This window comes from Antechinus flavipes, chromosome 1, assembly GCF_016432865.1.
Source record: "Antechinus flavipes isolate AdamAnt ecotype Samford, QLD, Australia chromosome 1, AdamAnt_v2, whole genome shotgun sequence".
NCBI classification, from domain to species: Eukaryota; Metazoa; Chordata; class Mammalia; order Dasyuromorphia; family Dasyuridae; genus Antechinus; species Antechinus flavipes.
In genome coordinates, this window is record NC_067398.1 from 714,188,111 (window position 1) to 714,206,581 (window position 18,471).

An 18,471-nucleotide genomic window follows, 5' to 3' on the forward strand; every position below is an offset into this window, starting at 1 on the left:
GGCGCCGCATGGGCCGCTCAGGGCCCCCCCGGGCTGGCCCGCTCCGGCTGCCCGCCCCCGGGCTCATGGCCCCCCCGCCGCCGCATCCGGGGCTCCGGTCGCCGGCCCCCGCCCTCGAGACGGGCAGGCAGACAGACCACTCCCCCCGCCCAGACCGATGGTCGGACTCCCCCTCCCTGACGGATGGACAGACCCCTTCCCCCTGTACAGACCTCCTCCTTCCCGCGCGGACGAGTGGAGCCCCCCCTCCCCCGACTCAGGGACAGCTGGATCCCCCCTCACGGACAGGCGAACAGATACCCCTCCCCCCCGACAGCTAGACAGACCCTCCTGCTCTCACGAACAGGCGGACAGTCGCCCTCCCCAAAGGTCCCCTAAGGCAGACCCTCCTCCGGCCCGCAGGGACAGGCAGACGGGCAGGAAGATGCACCCCCTCCCCCCGCCGCTGACACGATCCCCTTCAGATCGCAGCAGACAGGTCTCCCCCTTCTATCTCGGAGTGCGCACAGACCCCTCCCCCGCCACAGTCACCCTTAAGCTCCCAGACAGCCCCCCCTCCCCCCAGGACAAACGCTGGCGTCCCTCCTGATCGCGCAGACCGCCCCCCCCACCGCCCCCAGAGCGCTCCGCAGCCCCCCGAGCGCCGAGGCGGCCTCCCCGGACCCCCGCCCCCGCAGACCCACCGGAGCGCACCCAGACGGACGCGCCGACGGACCAACAGACGGAACGCCGCCCCGGCCGCGCGGGCTCAGCCCCCGGCGCCTCCGGCTGCCCGGCCCGGGCTGAGCGAGCCGCAGCTTCCCCGCCGCCGCCGCCGCCTCCCGCCCGCCCTCAGCCGCGCTCCCAGCCTCCCCGCCTCGGACTGATGAGGTAACTGCAGGCCGCCCCCTCCTCCAGACAGCTCAGGGGTCACCCAAAGGTGACTCCGCCTTTGAACCCCGGCGCCCGGTTCCGGCAGCAGCCTCTCCGGTCCCCAACCCCACCGCCTTCCCTCGCGGCCCCTCCCCTGCGCCCCTCCCCCTCCCGCCGGATGGCCCAGCCCCGGATTCAGAAGGAGCTCCCCAGCTCCGCTCCCCGCGCTCTGCCTCGGCGCCCCCTCCCGCTCATTTCGGTCTCAGCCCCTCTCGCTCCTTTGATGACTCCCCCTTCCCCGCCCCCTCCCCCGCTCGCAGCCTCCTCCCACTGGCCACTTGAAAGCGGAGCTGAGAATCCGCCGGTTTCGCTGGGAAGCTGGGCCCCGGGGGGGTTGGGGGGGTCCGGAAGCCAGAGACCCCCAGCTCCCCTTGTCCCCCCGCGCCAAACACTCGGATGAGTAACTCCAAGGCGCGAGCTCCCGGGGGCCTGCGCAGCGCGGCCGAGGGAGGCCCGAGGGAGCCCGGGGGGCTGTCGGGCCGGGGTGGAGCTGCCTGCGCCCGGAGCCTTCTCCTGTTTCCGCGCCGTCCCCTCTGCCGGCAGGCCCTTCCCCAGCAGGGCTCCCTCGCACCCCACCCTGGCTCGTTCCCGCCCTGCGCTCCGGCTGCGGCTGCGGCGCCCTCCCCCCGCCCCCGCCCCCGCCCCCAGGCCCAGAGCATCAGGGAGGCTCCCGAAATCCCCCTCTTTTTACAAAAGGAGAAACTAAGGCAGGAAAGGGAAAGTGACTGTCCAAAGTCACAGGTAATAAGGCGGGACCAGGGTCGCATCTGAGATCGGGGAATCACAAGCTTAGAGCTGGAAGGAAGCTCAATTCTCATTTTCAGAAAAGGAAACTGAGGCCCGAAGCTACGTCCCGGGGTCGCCCAGCTAATAAGGGTCAAAGGCAGACTCCAAGGGGGGGGTCTTCCTCACCCACACTGAACTGAAGAACTGGGACAAGGGGCTGCGGCCGCTCTCCTGCGGAGGAAGATGCGGCGTTGGAGAGCTCTTAGGGACCTTGGAGAGCTCAAGCGGCCCCGCCCAGCGCGGAGGGGTCGTGCCTTGTCCGGGTCACTCCAACAAAGGAGCAGAGCCAGTAGCAGGAGCCAGGCTTTCCCGTGGGCAGGCGCCCCTCCCTCTCTCCAGAGGGGGAGCCCCCCGCCCCCCCTGCAGGAAGCTGCAGGTCCTTTTCCCTCCGGGATTGTGGCCCTCCTGCTCCGGTTTGCCCCCTCCCCCCTTTGTCCCTGGGGACAAATCTCCCTTTTGGGGAACTTAGGAAAGTGATTGCTCCTCGAGTCAGCGGGCTAACAGAGGCAGCCCCCCGAAGCTTTCTGCTCCATCCGCTTCCCCTGCTACTTCCTTGGTGGGTCTGGTCCCGGAATTCTACCCTTCCCCCTGCCAAGGCCTCTTGGAGGAGAGGAGAGGAGAAAATCTGGGGAGAAAGGACTGGGTGTTGGAGGGGCCACGTCAGCACAGGCCCCCAGAACGGCAGAGAAGGTGGGATTCTGGGAACGACAGAGGGACAAGGGGCTATCTCTTGGCCCAGCCCAGAGATTCACAAAAAAAGTCCTCCAGCTTCTAGGACTGAGCCGGAACAAGGGCTGCTGGGAAAGCGGTCCTAAAGGGCTGGGGGGGAGCGGGCCCCCTCCCTCTGGCCTGGCTTTTGTGCAGGAACGATGACAGATCAGCTGCTGTGGGCTCCCATGATGCCGTGGAGACAGCCCCGAGGGCTGCAGGGAGCCTCGAGGGGCCACGTAATCCACTCCAGCCCCCAGCCCCAGGCAAGAACCCCGACTCTGAGCTCTCCCCGCCCTCCCCCCTCTGGCATGCAGCTGGGGGACCGAGTCCTTCGGGTCAGGAGCATCTCCCAAGTGGAACCCGGCCTGCTGAGCTGCTCCTACCCCTGGTCTCCTGCCTGAACAGGGCCCCAGATAACGGGCACCCAAGAGTCATTTAAGCCCGCCCCCTGATTTCCCGGTCCCCTTCCTTTGGACAGCAAGGGGCCCAAGCTTGGCAGGAAGGCCCGGGGATCAGTTCACTTCCACAGGACCGAACCAAACCTCAACAGGACGCATGGTGAATGGGCCCAAAGTCCCAGCGTGGGTTTCGGGGGGATCCGTGACAAGAATTAGCGTGAGTCGTAGGGGCCGCGGGAGGACGCTCCCCTTATCCAAAGCCCCGGGAGTGGAGAGAGCTGGCCAGCACCCAGAAGGCCTCAGCTGGTGGGTGCCCGGAGGCCCAGTGGCTTCCCAGCCGCGGCCCAAGGTGAGTGTGGCTCGCGGACCAGGCACTTACAAGGGAAGATGTGGATTTTGTGGTTTGAAGGGGGAGAAGAGGGGATGATAACGGTACCCCCAAGTAACCAAAGGAAAGGGCGTTAAGGAAACAAAATGTCGACAGCAGCTCTGTGGAACGGAGCTGGAATAAATTTATTGCTTGCCTAAAAAAACCCAGGAGCCTTACATAATTGAGAGCCACGGTTTCCAAGCGCTTCTTTTTCTCTTCCTCTTTATATATGGAAAAGATCCCGGCTGCTCAAGTCTGGCAGTTTCGTCATTCGGGAAAAGGGGGAAAAACCCACAGCTTGCCGGGCGCTTAGGTGCAAGTCCAAACTTCTGCCGGTGGCGTTGGAAGCCCTGCCCGTCCTCCTCGCCCTCCTTCTCTGCCAGGGCTTGGGTCAAACCGGTTCTCCCGGCCCTTCCTCTGCCCTCCCTGCGCCCCCCAGAAGGCCCCGGCGCTCAGCCACCCTTGAAGCCTCCGAGGAGAAGAGCCAGCCCGCCAGGACGGCGCTCCCCTGACTCGGCACTCGGCCCTCGGGCGCTCGGCTCTCGGCGCTCCTAGCTCCATGTCATCTTTTTTGCCCTCCCTGGTCCTTGGCACGTTGCTTGGCACACGGGGGGGACGCTTAACCCTTGCTCTTCGCTCCCCGCCTCCTCCGGCCGCAGCATGCCCTCTCTGAGGGCAGGGACCGTTATTTTGTGTCTTTGCCGGCATCGCGCTGCACCTGGGAGACTCCGAGGGAGGGGGGCTGGCGCAGAGACCTCAGGTGGGATCTCACCTGTTTCTTACCAGCGGGGTAACACGGGACAAGTCAGAATCGCTTAATAATCGCAAGAGCCATCCAGTGTAGCTCGGACCCAAAGGGATCCCCAGGCTCTACCTGACAAATAAATGGTCCCTGAGTCTCCCCGCTCCCCCATTGGAAGGAAGTTTCTCTTCCCAGGGAGCCGAGCCTCAGTTTTACATCTGTAAAATGGGAATTTGCAAAACAATATTTGCCTCCCGGGGCTATTAGGAGGGTCAGGGGACAAGCTTCACCTAGATGAAAGCTGCTGTAATTCCGCCCTGAAGAACAAATCCATGATCCACAGAGAATCTATTGTCTGACTTTGGGGTATCAGCTCCAGGAAGAGGGGCCCGGCCTTCCAGGTAAAGGCGCGAGGCTGGACAGGGCGGGGTTTCTCCCTGGGCGGGAGGATCTCAGTGACTGAGGGCAAGCTCTATCTGATCCAGATTACTTTCTACTTGGATACCTCCAGTAACAAGAACCTCACCACCTCCTATTGGGAAAGAAAAAACTCCCTGAGATCAAATCTGCACCTGCCCTGGCTCTCGGGTCTGCGCTCTGGGACCAGACAGAAAAGCCCAGGCCTCCCTCCCCCGGGCAGTCTGCAGGTGTTTGAATAGAGACCTGGATATCTGCCATGCTCAGTTTACGTGGGAGATGGACTCGGTGGATTGAGCTGATTTGTCTAGATCCCGTGACTTTAATTGCAGTTAGGTCAAGGAGCATTTATTAAGCTCCTGCTATGTGCCAGGCAAAAAGCACTTATTAAGCCCCTACTATGGGCTGGGTCAACAAGCATTTATTAAGCCCCTGCTATATGCCAGGTAAAAAGCATTTATTAAACCCCTACTATGTGCCGGGTCAACACGTAGTTTTATTAAGCCCCTACTTTGGGGCAGGCACTGGGCTAAGGTACAAAGGAAGGCGGGCAGAAATAAAGCGAAGTGCAGTGTTTCTCCACTGCCTTTTCCCCTCTTCTGCCCTGGCTGGGGCCCTGAAGGACCAGTAGATTGGAAAGGCAGTCGGGGCATTCGAGTTCAAGGAAAGGCCTGGAAGAAGGAAGAAGAGGGCGGCTGTTGTGGGCACTGTCAGGACAGCAATGAGGCTGAATGGGAGGCTTTGTCTCCACGGGCAGGAGAGGTGAAACAAGGATACCGGGAGGAGGCCCCACGCTGGGCCAAGGACTCTCGACCCGATCTGAGGGCCGGCGGCCAAGTCTGGCCCGTTAGCCTCGGGCTGATGACCTTGGCTGCTTCCATTGGGTCAAGAACAGCTCTCTGCGGTTGGAAGGCTGTGCTGGGCCCCTGAGAGGTGGAGGGGGAAGAGGAGGGGGTCGGTGGGCAAGCATTTGTTAAGCACCTACTATGTGCCAGGGCCCTTCCTGAGCAATGGGAATACAGAGAAAGAGGAGTGTTGTCCCTGCCCTCAAGGAGCTGGCGGTCTCCGGGAGGAAACGGCTCCCAGGGCCGGGGGAGCCCTCCGAGTGTGTTCTGCAAACTTCAGCAAACAAACAAGCACGATGAGCATCACTAGCGTCCAGGGCTGCTCCAACCTCCCCTTGATGTGGTTTGAGTGGCCTAGATCCCCGGTGGTTCTAGAGCTCAGTGGCCATGAGAGTTATCAAGAACCCCTTAAATCGGCCGCAGGTTCTCGGAGCGAAAGAATTCCCTCATTCCCGAATATTAGTTGCAAAAGGAAAGTTTATTGTTGGACAGAAACCAGTTCACCAGAGACTGACTTGTAGCGTGGCAGGTCCATGGGAAACGGAGTTTGGCCCCGAGAGGGCCGTTCTCAGTGGACAGAGAGTCCTGGCAGCAAAGGGAGCCGCCGACGTCCATCTGCAGAGACCTTAGTGGAGGGAACTTATTATACTGGGTCTTAGTAGGGGGCGAGCAGGTCAGACCCAGGGGGGCCGGGACAGCCCAGATCTCCGATTGGAATTAGTAACACTTCACAGGGCTGCTTTTGGACCAGGATTTCTAATTGAATCAAAAGCTCTGGCAAGATCACTTATTGGGGGGGGGGGGGAAGGAAGGGGGGAGTGTCCTTCCCCAAGAGGGGCTGGGAATCTGAAAGGGATCAGTTTCCTAAAGGGACCACAACCTGCTTTACCCTCCGCTATCACACTCGATGTCTCTGCTACTCTGGGGGTCAGAGGCCCCTCTCCGGCTCCTGCTACTCCCCTAAGCATGTCGTCTCCCCTTATTAGAGTATAAACTCCTTGAGGCGTTGAATTTGCTTTTGCAGCTATCTCACCGAACCTCAGCAGAAGGTTTGGCGCACAGTAAGAATACTACAGATATCTTTATTCATCATCATTAATAATTACATTTAACGAGTGTCATTAATATTAAAACCTAATAATTATATTGAAAATATATATATTTCTTGCAAAAGAAAAAAGAAAGGAAAAGAAGGAAGAAAGGAAAGAAAAAAGGAAGAAAGAAAGGAAGTAAGGAACGAAAGAAAGATAAAAAGAAAGAAAAAAGGAAGGAAGAAAGAGAAAGAAAGAAAGAAAAAAGGAAGGAAGGAAGGAAGGAAGGAAGAAAGGAAGGAAGGAAGGAAAAGAAGGAAGAAAGGAAGAAAGGAAGGAAGGAAGGAAGGAAGGAAGGAAGAAAGGAAGGAAGAAAGGAAAGAAAGAAGGAAGAAAGAAAAGAAAGAGAAAGGAAATGAAAGAAATCCCCAAAGGGGATCATGAAGAGTCAGATGCTACTTTTCCGTGTTTTTCGAGGACACAGAGGCTGAGGATGAGATCACCTGAAGTGAAGTGATTTCTCAGCGCCCCACAACTAACCCCTGCCTGAGGCTGGATTTGAATTCAGGATTTCCTGACTCTTACACTTGGAGCCGCCCAAGCACCTGAGGGGTGTGTGTGTGTGGAGGCCGGTTCCGTTTAATCTGTAAGACCGTCCCTCTGAAATCGTGCCCCTGTTGGTCTGTAAGAGAAGGGAGATCGCGGTCTCCCGGGCTCTGCGGAGTCTATGGGAGAGCCCACTTCTCAGGCCGGGCCTTTTTAAGGTAAATCCCCCCCCCCACTGATAGCCAGACCCCCTTCACATTCTCCGGGGAGAGCGGTTCTAGCACGTGGCTTGCGCCTCCGCGTGTAGGCCCGGGGACTTGGGCTTCTTTTCCCTGAAACGGGAGCCTCAGATTTCCCATTCGAGGGCAGTTCCAGCTCCTTCCTTCGCGGCGTCCGAAGCAGGCGTGTTTCCCTTGGCGGAGCTGCCAGGACCCTGCCCCAGGCCTTCTCCTCTCGGTGCCGGCCTCCATTTCCCTAACAGGCCTTTGCGGCCCGGAGTCCGGCCGGCTTCTCTCCCGACCCTCCGCCCCCTCTCTGTCCCTCACAGCTTTCCGGGCTCGCGCGTTCTTTCGCGAAGGACCCCCGACCAGAAGGGGATCCCCCAACTCCCTGCCCCGACCGCCACAAACCCACTGTGCGCAGCCTCGTTTTCCCTCTTTTCTCAGTGTTTTCATATTCTCCATCTCGTGTTCTATTTTCTCTCCCTCGTCCTCTTATTTCCGCCCTGACTCAGTGGCCCCGTACACGTCTCCTGACTCCTGCCAGAATTATCTCCCTTCTCTTCTTCCTTCCTGGAGTCCGTCCGATCCCGGCTGAAATCCCGCCCTCCCCAAGGAGCTGCGGCCAACCCCCTCCCTCCGAGCCCCTCCCTCTGTGGCCCCGTTTGTCCGGAGCCGTTTTCCTGTTGCTTCTCCAGCCAAGGACCCTAGTGTTCAGAACCCCAGCACACAGTAGGCACTTTGTTATCACGGCTCTCCCCCGGGTCCCGCCCGGTGCTGTCTGACCGGCCCCCCAAGTGGAGACGGATCTGGAGGCCGGGAGAAGGGGCTGGAGGGAGATTTGGGCCCGCTCCCTCTCCCCCCCTGTCACCCCCTCAGCCGATGCTTGCAGTCTCTGCGCCCCCCCATGGGGTCATCGTGATTTCAGACCCAGAGCCGTCTCCAGGCCGTCCTGGGCGACTTCTGGGAGCCTCCCCATGCTGGGAGGTGGGAGACTCCTCCGGGAACCCGTTCCCATCCTCCCCCCCCAGGACTTCCCTGCCGTCGGTCACCGAGCTCTTTGTGCGAATCCTTCATCTCTCACCTGCAGGATTCTCCCCGTGTGAGCCCTCGCTGGGGGCTCGTTTCCACCCCTCTTGGAGGGTTTTAATCCCTCTGCAGAAATGGCGTTTGTCCCAGCACAGAAACGCCCCGGAGTTCTCCGGAGAGGGTCAGTTTTGACACAAGAGGAATAAAAAACACGGGATGGGAACAAGCTGAATGACTTCATTTTATTGGATATTCTGGATGCTTCTTCCTCTGGATTTTCCTACTTGTCTCCCGATTCTCTTCCTATTTTTTTCCTTTGGGGGCAATCTGGGTCACGCAGTGGGATCTGAACCCGGGCCCTCCCGAGTCTCGCTGCCCCCTCCCCCTACCTTTGTGGCTGCTCCTTTTCGGCCACATGATCCACACCGTGCCCCCCAATTCGGGCTGTTCCCCCAGGCTCTGCCTAGGCCTTTTCTCCCTCCAAGTGCCCTCGCCAGCCCCTCGGTGCCCATCTCTGCAGACAAGCCAAGGATGGGCACCCCCGGCCCACGGGCATCCCCCTCCTGGGCATTTGGAAGTCGATGGGCCGCGCTGGGATGTGGCCAGACCGTAAGCTTTGGGCAGATCCCTCTGGCAGCGCGTGGGGAACGGACTGGGCTGTCACGGTGTGAGTGGAGAGGGCCAGTCTGCCAGGTGCACGGGGCAGGGGGGTGGAGGTGTCCCGGACGAGGACAGGCCTCAGCCGGGGCTTGGAGGGGGGACGTGGCAGAGCACAGCAAGGCCGGAGGGAGCGAGACCCCTTGTCGGTGAGAACAGGAAGGTCCCCAAGGAGGGGGAGCTCCTTGGAAAGAGAACTCGAGGTCCCCTGGCTTTGGACAGATAGAGGCTGTCTCACCACAGAGCCAGGCTGGCAGGACTCATGCCCACAAGGCTAGGGGCACCCCCGGGCACGCCGGCTGAAACAGGACTGATGCGGGAGACCTCCCTTGCCCAAGGCTCCTCGGGCACTCCCAAGGGCCCTGGGATCCATCCCCTTACGGCTGGGGCTGCACAGACGCAGCCTGGCAGGGAACCCGGGCACTTTGGGGGCACGAGCCGCCCCAAGGGCAGAAAAGCGCCCAAGGAGCCCGATGGACAGAGCTGGTGACATGGAGCCGGGAAAGGGGGAAGGAGGGGCTTCCAGGGCCGCCGGGAAGAGGAGGGTCTGAGGGTGCAGAGTCCACGGGATGTGGCCAAGGCTCCGGCACCCGCCAAGCCCTGGGGGGAGGGCACTGCCCGCTGGGAGCCGGGGCTGACAGACTCCTCCAGACACACGGTGGTGAAGACGTCACTTTTATTGTTTCTCTCTTTCTGAAAACACGAGTAAACATACAATATATATACCTCTTATTTATATATATTAGATACATTTACTGCAAGGGCTGGAGAGCACACCCACCTTCGGGGAGAATTTAGCTCAACTGCCTTTATTGGGGGGGGGAGGGGAGGAGAAAAAAATTAGTGTCACTGGATGCCCAAAGCGATAATTCTTTATTAACAAACAGCAGGACCCCCCTCCCCTCCCCGATCCCGGCTCCCATGGGAGCCACTGGCCGAGCTCACACCCAAGCGGGCAGAGCCCGGCCCTGCTCCCCAAACCCGCACAAGCCCACCCGGGCCCAGGCGGCCCCCAGGGGAGAAGGGAGACGGCTGCTGCAGCTCCCGGGGGGCGCCTCGAGCACCCGGGGTGGGATCTGAGGAAGGCAAGAGGAGGAGGAGGAGGAGGGGTCAAGCGGCAGTCCGAGTGCCCGGCTTCTAGGGCCCCCCGAGACCCCTCCGGGGCCCAGGCAGATGGACCGCCAAAGCCCACACGGGAGGGGGGACACAGTGGGGTGGCTGCCACCTTGGATCGAGGTGCCCTCCTCTCCCACTGCCCCCAGGGAAGCAGGAGCCCCCTCCGAACACCGGCTGGCTGATGGGGCCAGGAGACAAAGGGTCGTCCCAGGGAGAGCAGTGGTCCCGCCCAGAGCCCCCCAGGTTCATCCCGGGGGAGTCCCACCCTCTCGCCCCGGGCCCCACGCCCTTCCCTGGGAAGCCTGAGCGGAACTAGCATCCTGGGCCCCCCGCGGGTGGGTCTCGGGGGGCCCCTGGCCCTGGGGGAGGAGGGCTGGGAGGGGCCGGGGGAGGGAGGGCCGTCAGTTCTTGAGGATCGTTTCATAGGCCTGGTAGACATGCTGAGACACCTCCGGGGCTCTGCACTTCAGGGACAGCTGCAGGGGGAGACGAGACAAGGGGCTGCTGGGGAGGGAGCGCCCGCGGGCCCCAGGCCCGGCTGCTGCAGATGCGCCACACACGACGCGGGGGGCGGGCGCTCCAGCCTCCCCCGCCTCGCTGGCCCAGGGACCCAAATATACCTCAGCCCCCACACCTGCTGCCGGCTCCCGCTCCCCGCCAGGGACAGGAGGCATGAGTCACCCGCCTCGGGCTGTCAGGGAGCCCATCCCGGGAGGCTGGAAGGAGCTGGGGAGCGGGCGGGGGGCGCAGGGGCCCTCGGGTCTGGCCGGGACAGGCTCGGCGTTACTGGGCCAAGGAAGCGAGAGCGGGCACCTGCTCTCCCCACTGCCCTCATCGGAGATGGGGATGACGGGGTAAGGGGGGGCGCCTGCCAGCGGCACCGGGTACCTCGGCCTTCTCTCAGGGCCCGGGGCCCACCTGCCTTTCCTCCTGCACGGACTAGGGCAAGTCCCTTAACCTCTCAGCCTCAGTTTCCTCGTTTGTAAAATGGGGATGTTACCAGCTGAGAGTGGGTGCCACCAGTGTCATCACAGGCCCAGCAGGAAAGGATCCCACCCACCCATTTCAGAGATGAGGAAACCAAGGTCCAAAAAGTTGACCTGCGCGGGGGCCGCGGCGGCTGGGGGCCGGCACTTGGGGCCCTCGGGGAGGCAGGCGTGGAGCCGGGCTGGGGCCCTTCCAAAACAAGGGGAGGCGGAACTTCCTTATCGGGCTTTTCAGCCGTTTTCTTCCCAGAACAAAATCCACTTAAACTCAAGGCGAGTGAGGGGAGCGGCGGGGGCGGGGGCTCACCGTGAAGGTGGGGTTGCCGGGCTGGACGCGGAGCTCGGCCAGGACCCAGATGCCGTTGGTGAGCTTCAAGGACTGGTAGAGCATGTCCTGGCCCTCCACGTTCCTCTTGGCGATGGTGAAGATGTTGCTGCCCTGCAGCTTGCTGCTCACGGCCTCTGTACGGGCGATCCCGGGAAGTGGCCCCATGGGCTCGGGCCCCCACAGTCCCTCAAGCCCTCCCTTTCCCCCATTCCTCAGCCTCCCTGCCCCCCTCATGGTCTCCCGCCCCCACGGGGTCCCACCCACCTGCATTGAGGGGGCAGTCTTTGATCTGGAACTGGGCCTCGTTCTCATTGGGAATGTCCTTCCACGTGGCCAGGAACATCTGCCGCTCTGAGAAGAAAACCAGCTCAGGCCTTGGCTGTGGGGCCCAAGACCCTGGGGGGAGGGGCACGGACTAGGGGGCTCCGGCCTGTGCTCCCCCAGCTCCTCCCAGAGCCACCCTCCGAGTGCTCCCTGACTGCCCGGCCCTAGACAAGGCTGGTGACGCCCTGTTTGGGGGCCCCTCCGCTCACCCATCTTCCCGTCTTCCACAAAGAGGATGTGCAGCGGATACAAGGTGCTGAAGTAGAAAACATCGATGTTGTTCTTCACGGCCACCTGGGGGTGAGGGAGGGGGTCAGGCGCCTGCCGGGACTCCTGCTGACCTGGCTCGGGGGTCAGCCCTCCGCCCTCCTGGGGCCCCCCCGGCCCCGGCTCTCAGGGCTTCCCCCTCCTGTTCTTGGACCTGACATCCGAGCGCCCCCTGCCCCCCTTTAGCCGAGAAGCCAAGCGTTGCCGGCCCACGGAGGGAGCCCGCCCCGATTCCGGCCGCCGCGCCGAGCGTACCTGGAGGTTGTTCAGAGGGTCCATCTTCATGACGGAGCCCACGGTGTTGAGGGGGAGGGAGATCTCCACCGTCTGGTTTGGGCTGAGAGGGGCGTGGACCTGGAGGGGGGCTGCGGGGGCCAGGCCGAAGCTGTGGAGGGGGGCAGAGCTCAGCCCTGTCCTGAGGGACCACCAGACCCTCTTTCCCGCCCTCTGGCTGGGCTTGTCCCTGCGGGCCTCCGGGGAGTCTGTGTCCCCGGCCACACCCCTCGACCAGGCCGGGCCCCAGATCTGCCTGAGGAGGCCCCCTCCTGAGATTCCATCCTGGGCCACCCCCATCCTCTGAAGGGCTCCCGAGGTCCCGGTGGGCCCGGGGCTGCAGCCAGCACGGATGGACAATGGGCTCTCTCCCCACCCCCGTTCGGGGGCTCTCCCACATCTGGCCCTTCTGGGTGCCAGCCTCTGCCCGCTCTGGCTAACGGGGGAGCCTCCGGGCACCCCCTCAGACACTGCCAGGCGTCGTGGTGGCCGCCCAGGGAGAAGAGTTACCAGGAGAGGCTGCTTGGGCCCCGCAGGCAGAGCTCATCATTGGCCCCGCCCAGCCCGTCCCATTCCGCGCCCACCCCATCTGCTGCCCTTGGCCCCCGCGGGCACCTCCTCCTTCCCAAGCGGCCGGGGCTGCCAGCTCGGGGCTTTACCTGTTGCGGTTAAACTGGATGGCAAAATCGGACATGACCTGCAGGGCCTTGTTGGTCAGCAGCAGGTCCATGGAGATGGAGCCCACCTGGCGGCTGAAAGTCCCCGAGATCTCCAGGCCTTTGGCTTTCATGGCGGGGAGCCAGACCTAGGAGAGGAGGTTAGGGACATGGCGCGAGGGCCGGGACCGTCCTATCCTGTATCCTGTCCTGGACACGGCCAGGCCGAGGGACCCGGGTCTCCGTCTCCTTCTCTGTGGTCTCCACTTCAGCCACAGGAAAGCCCCTGACTTGGGGGGCTGCGCCCGTTCTGGGTGGGGGGCCTGGCGACACCAGCTGCCCTCCTCTGAATGGCTCGCTGGAGCTGCACAAGTGTACCCCCGCCTCAGGGGAGTGGGCTCACTGCATGACCCCGTGGGTGGGCTGCTGGGGGGGCCCCTCCCAAGGTCAGCAGGACCAGTTCTTCAGATGAAGCGTCGATGCTGAGTCTTGGGCCCGGGGGGAGGACAGTGTCTGGAGGGCGGAGGCAGGAGCCCAGAGGGCCTCGGGAAAGCCTGCTGTGGCCGCGGCAGAGGGCCGGCCTTCTCCCAGGCGCCCCCTCCAGGGCCCCGAGCGCTTCTCACCCAGCCTCTGGCACCGCCCCGACTAAACGGGGCTCGTGCCCGCCGGGTCCGGTCAGCCGGGCGATGCTGACAAGTAGCCCCCGCGCTCCTTTAAGGCCGCGCACTCACACACATTCCCCAGGACTTCGGGCCCCATCTCAGCTGCCCTCCCCTGCCCAGTCACCAGGGACACGGGGCACAAAGGGGTTCAGAGGGCACGGCCAGCGAGCGTGGGCTCTGTGGAATCAATGCCGCAGGAGGGCCCGACACGGCCCCTTCCTGGCGAGGCCCTTCCCAGAACCACCTGGCCCCTGGGTGCCCGGCCGTGACAGAGCTGAAGGCCCAGCAGCAAACTGGCACAGTGCGCAGTGACGGGCACGGGGCCCCTCACTCTCCAGGCTCAGCTCCCCCAGAACGGGCGTCGGGGGCACCACTCACCGCTTTTGGAGCCACGTAGGAGCCCGACAGAGTTCCCACGCCCCCGGCCAGGTCAAAGAGGTCTCCCAAGCCGCCGCCGATGGGGGCGCCCAGGTTGGCCGGCATGGTCCCTGCGGGAGGGGCAGCGAAGTTGGCGCCGCCCATCTGGAAAGGAGAGAGAGCGCGGGTGAGGGGGGCCGGAGTGGGGACGGTGCCCCCGGCCTGGAGAGAGAGGCAGGGGCTGTGGAGGCTGGGTACTTACTGCAGGGCTGCCACTCACATCACCTCTAGGCTGCAGAGACAAGAAAGATCCCAATAACTGGAGAGCCGGGCGGAACCCCCCGGCCCGGGGAAGGCTACCGGGCGCCCTCCTGCTGGGGGCGCGGCCACGCGGGGCCTTCAGAACCAGCTCAGGAAGGGGGCGGGAGGGGAGGAGCCGGAGGGACTCCCGGGGCTGGGACTGCAGAGCGGCCTCCAAGAGGGGCAGGCCCGCCCAGGGACCGGCCCCGACATGGCGTGGCAGGGGGCCGGGAGGGGCCTAGGGGCCCCGGCGGCAGCGGGAGGCCGCTCTGCCACAAGCCCGACGCCCGGCTCTTCCCCAAGGCTGCCGCGGGCCAGCCGGGAGGACGGGGAGGGAGGAGCTACTCTGGGCACCGGGGAGGAGGGAAAGGGCGGAGAAGCCTGCTCCCTACCCCTTCGGACTCGTCCCCCATCTCCAAGCGGACGTAGTAGCCGGGGTGAAGAGGCCAGCCACATGCAGAGAGACAGAGGAGCCACCACAGAGAAAGACACAGATACGACACGGACGGGAGGAGAAAGACAGCAGAGGAGGAGAAAGGTTAGTCACCAGAGGCCTGCGCCCGCCCTCAGCCTGGCACCCGATTCCAGCTGGGAGTCCTGCTGCGCGAACCTCCAGAGACAGGCCTTCCCCCCACCCCCCCGCACCGCAGCAGCCCCTCGCCGGCTCCCACCCAGCCCGCGGCACGGGAGACGGGTTCTCGGAGCCGCCCTGCCCGGCCTCTCGTGCCAGGCTCTCGTGCCCACCCCCCAGGCTGCAGCCCCTCGCCTCTCCACAGAGCCGTGACCAGGTGCGGACGTGGCCTCGGAGGCCCCGAGGTGGAACAGTCTCGGCCCGGTCCCCGGGGCCATGAACGACGAGGGGGAGGCCCCCGACATACCAGGCTGTCCAGACCTCCCCCAAGCAGGTCCACGGCCCCCATCTGGACAGGGGCGGTGGTCAGCGGGGGCCCGCTGACGGGGGGTCCCAGGTCCAGGTTGAGCAGGTCGCCGAGGAGGTCGCCCTGGGCGGGGATGACGGCTGGCTGCTCGCTGGGGGGGGCGCCTGTGGGGGCGGCCTCTGGGCTCTCCGCACTCTCACTCCTGCCACGGGAGACACAGGGAAAGGAACCGGTCGGCCGGGGGCGGGGGGGCAGGGGGCATGAATGGCCGCCCGGGCCCCAGCAGCAAGCCCCACCTTCCGAGTGACTGAGCTAGGGAGCCGGCGACCCCAGGAGCGCTGCCGCAAGCCCGGGGCATCGCAGAGGGAGCCCGGTCTGCCGCGGGGCCGAGGCCGCCCCATTCCCCAGCAGGCACCGGGTCAAGCCCGAGCTGACCCAGCCCAGAGGAGGAAGACCCTGCCGAGTGGGCGGCCGAGAGGGAACCACTGACTGCCCGGCTCGGGCGGCGCCTTCCCAAGGCTCCTCCCCTGCTCGAGGGCAGCAACGGCCGGGCCCTTGGTCCCAGGGGTGGGTGGGGGGCCGCCTCCTCCCCTCAGGGCCAGTACTCACGAGCCCGTGCGTGGGGGCAGGCTCTTGTGCACCACCCCCCGACTGCCCTCCACAAAGGCACTGGGGGGCTTGTGGTAGACGGAGGCCAGCGTGCCGATGTAGCAGATGAGCTCGTCGAGCAGCGTGGGCTCGATGAGGTCGGTCTCCTCCGAGATCAGCGGCTTCTCGGCCAGCACCACCTCCTTGGCCGCCACGGGGTCTGTGGACAGCAGGCGCCAGTAGATGTAGCCGCGGTCGCGCAGGTCCGGGTTGTCGGAGTCCTTCAGGGAGGAGTGGGCGTGGCGTGGGAGAGAGGAGAGGTCCGGAGGTCAGAGTGAGCCAGCAGCTGGTGGCCTAAAGCCCGCCCCCACCAGGCAGGGCTCAAGGCAGCAGAAAACAGTGATGCCCTCGGCCTCCCGTTTGCTCTCCCACCTAGACACACCCTCACATAACCCCTCCCCCACCTTCCAAGCAGGGGGCGGGGATGCTGCTGGGCAGCCCCCACAGCGCAGGGTCACTTGCATTGTGGGCTCTGTGCCCTGGTCTTGGTTCTTTTCTCCCCCTTCCCCCCAGGGCCAGGAGCCGCTCACTGACTCGTACCTGCCCTTTGGCGCGCGGGGCCCTACAGCATCACACACACTCTTTCTAGCCACCATGTCTGCCCTCTCTCCTTTTCCCACGATCTCCCTGGGCCGAGCCTGCCCAAAGTGCCGATGGTCCCTCCCCCCCCCCGAGAGCCGGGCAGAGGCCGGGCACGCACCTGGGTGGCCAGGCTGAGGACCTGCTGCACCAGCTCCTGGGTCTCCGTGGGCTTCTTCAGGAAGAGTTTCACGATCGCCGTCAGCAGCTGGAGTTGGACCTGGGGGGAGGGGGGAGGCACGAGGATTGGGCACAGGCAGGGCACGGGCAGAGGGGGCAGCAGCGGAGCCGGGCACACAGGACCTGAGAACCCCTCCCCCGTGAGCTGGGGCTCCTCCCCCTGCAGGTGCTGGGCACGCCAAGGGGCCCCCGGGCAGCCCACAGGCCCCACTGCTCTGGCACGAAGGCCCCCCCGAGGTGGGGGTTCACATGGCTCCCCACTCTGCAGCACAACAGAGCCTCTGGGGGAGGAGGAGGCTGATCCAGGCCTCAGGCCCGAGATCCCAGCCTGGGCCCAGGAAGGACAGAGCCTGGCACCAAGCGGGGCCTGGAGCCCTCACCTGCGGGCCCAGGGGGAGCCTGAGCACGTTAAGGTGGGACATGGAGGCTCAAAGTGGGGGCAGGTGGCCCCCAGGGCTCATGGGCACCAAGTGGCACAGCGAGGTGAGTGCCCCAAGCTGGCACGTGTGGCAAGGGCTGCAGCTGCCACCCGGCCGCCATGGGCTAAGTGAGGAGCCCGGCCCTCCTCTCCCTTCATGAGACTGGGGCTACCCAATGATGTCAGCATGGACCAGGACTGGAACCCAGAGCCACTGCTCCCCGCCCCCCCGCCTGAAAGCACCCCAATTTCCTCTCAGGCTGCTTGGGGAGGTCCGGGCAGGGAGGGGGAGCTTCCCAGCTGCCTCCTGGGGGAGGGAAAGGGCAGAGGGCCGGCCCCCACCTGCGTGCTCTCGTCATGGAAGCCCTCCAGGAAGCTCTCCAGGAGCTCGTCGGCGTTGTCGATGCGCTCGGCGTACTCGCCCACGATCCAGATCATGGCCGCCCGCGCCTCGGGCTCATCCAAGGAGTCCAGGTTCTCACACAGGGTGGCGATCACACTCTCATACCTGGGCCGAGGGGGAGCGGGGTCAGCAGGCCGGACATCCCCCTCCCCCCAAGCCCGGTGCAGAGCGCAGGAAAGGGCAGGCCCAGCCCCGAGGGTCTGGCAGGCACCTTGGCGCCTGGCCCACAGGGGGAAGCAGAGGGAAGGCAAGTGCGGACTGCCCAGATGCCCAGGGCTCTGCCCACGGGGCGTCCCACAGGGGCACGCACTTGTTGGGGTACTTGCGGAAGATGTCCTTGATCACCACAATGGCCTCCTGCACCACGTAGTTGACCTTGGTCTGGATCAGGTCCAGCAGCGTGCTCACACAGCGCTCGGCAGATTGCTGCAAGGGGTCAGGGGTCAGGGGAGGACGCACCCGAGGCCCTCTCAGCGCTCGGAAGGGCTCTCTCCAAGCCCCTCCCACTGTCAGGAGAAAAGCCGTGGGGATCTCCCCGGTAACAGACATGGGAAGTCACACCCATGGCTCTGACCTGGTACCTCTGTGGCCAAAACGGCCCCTGGGCACGGAAACCCAGGCCATGCTTGCAGAGGGGGAGCAGCAGGGGCTCCTGAAGGACCCCCCCCCCGGCCGGACACAAGGACGCCCCCGCTCCCCCCTCACTGCTGCCTGCCTGGGACCTTGGGGCTCAGTTTCCCTTCCAGAGCTGAATCGGGACAAGGGAGCCCGAGGCCCGGCTGGCCCGTGAGCACGCTGACGGCCTATAAGGAAGCCGGCCCGGCCTGGGCCCCGCAGAGCAGCCTCTCAGTGCTAGTGACCCCAGGGGCGCCGCTACCCCGAGCACCTCCCCTGACCTCAAATCCCGTGACCCCACAAGGGAAGGCAGAGACGAGCCGCCCTCGCCCGGGCCCAGGAGGCCCCCACTCCCATCTCCTGCTGGGGCCCCCAAGGCCCTTGCCTGGGACCGCTCACCTCCACCTTGATGGCACAGCGGCCGATGGCGCGGACGGCCTTGCGCACAAAGTCCACGTCCACTTCCGTGGCGTATTCCTTCAGCTCCGCCAACACCTGCCACGGGAGCACGCGGTGAGACTCGGCCCTTTGCGGGGGAAGGGGCGGGCTTCTCCTGGGGGGGGGGAAGGGGAGGACCCAGGGAGCCAACGGGGCTGGGGGGGGGGGTCGGGGCTTCCCCGGGAGCGGTGCCCGGGGTCAGCACCTGAGCAATGTTGGCCTGGGAGGCCAGGCGGATCATGATGTCCAGTTTCTCCAGCTTCACGTAGATGGGATCGTTGTACTTGACAAAAAAAACCTTCATCTCGTGTTTTAGGATCTCGGGCCTAGAAGGGGAGAAAAGCCGGCTCGCACCTAAGGCAACCCTAAGGCTGAAGAAAG

The 18,471-nt window shown here is 64.3% G+C and overlaps 1 protein-coding gene and 1 long non-coding RNA gene across 4 annotated transcripts in view; one reads left to right on the top strand and one right to left on the bottom strand.

Moving 5' to 3' along the window:
- The first annotated feature begins 84 nt into the window (after window positions 1-84).
- Window positions 85-4,145, top strand: LOC127545650 (uncharacterized). The gene is made up of 2 exons (XR_007949707.1): window positions 85-3,156; window positions 3,416-4,145. It is a non-coding gene; the product is annotated as an uncharacterized LOC127545650 (long non-coding RNA).
- Window positions 4,146-9,321: 5,176 nt separating this feature from the next.
- Window positions 9,322-18,471, bottom strand: part of AP1B1 (adaptor related protein complex 1 subunit beta 1) — a 29,780-nt gene continuing 20,630 nt past the window's right edge. The window contains exons 8-24 of one of the 3 annotated variants that reach the window (XR_007949708.1): window positions 18,296-18,416; window positions 18,052-18,147; window positions 17,348-17,463; window positions 16,977-17,142; window positions 16,158-16,256; window positions 15,419-15,678; window positions 14,810-15,011; window positions 14,324-14,344; window positions 13,894-13,923; window positions 13,653-13,796; window positions 12,616-12,761; window positions 11,939-12,068; window positions 11,626-11,710; window positions 11,357-11,443; window positions 11,072-11,226; window positions 9,444-10,254; window positions 9,322-9,355 (exon numbers count right to left, since the gene is read on the bottom strand). Coding sequence is in view for 2 of the 3 variants with exons in the window: in XM_051973070.1 (XP_051829030.1) it covers window positions 10,180-10,254; window positions 11,072-11,226; window positions 11,357-11,443; window positions 11,626-11,710; window positions 11,939-12,068; window positions 12,616-12,761; window positions 13,653-13,796; window positions 13,894-13,923; window positions 14,324-14,344; window positions 14,810-15,011; window positions 15,419-15,678; window positions 16,158-16,256; window positions 16,977-17,142; window positions 17,348-17,463; window positions 18,052-18,147; window positions 18,296-18,416 (1,933 nt within the window). In the remaining variant the exon portion in view is untranslated. Of the gene's footprint in view, window positions 10,255-11,071; window positions 11,227-11,356; window positions 11,444-11,625; window positions 11,711-11,938; window positions 12,069-12,615; window positions 12,762-13,652; window positions 13,797-13,893; window positions 13,924-14,323; window positions 14,345-14,809; window positions 15,012-15,418; window positions 15,679-16,157; window positions 16,257-16,976; window positions 17,143-17,347; window positions 17,464-18,051; window positions 18,148-18,295; window positions 18,417-18,471 lie in introns of all 3 variants that reach the window. The other 2 variants (XM_051973070.1, XM_051973071.1) reach the window with 2 other exon arrangements.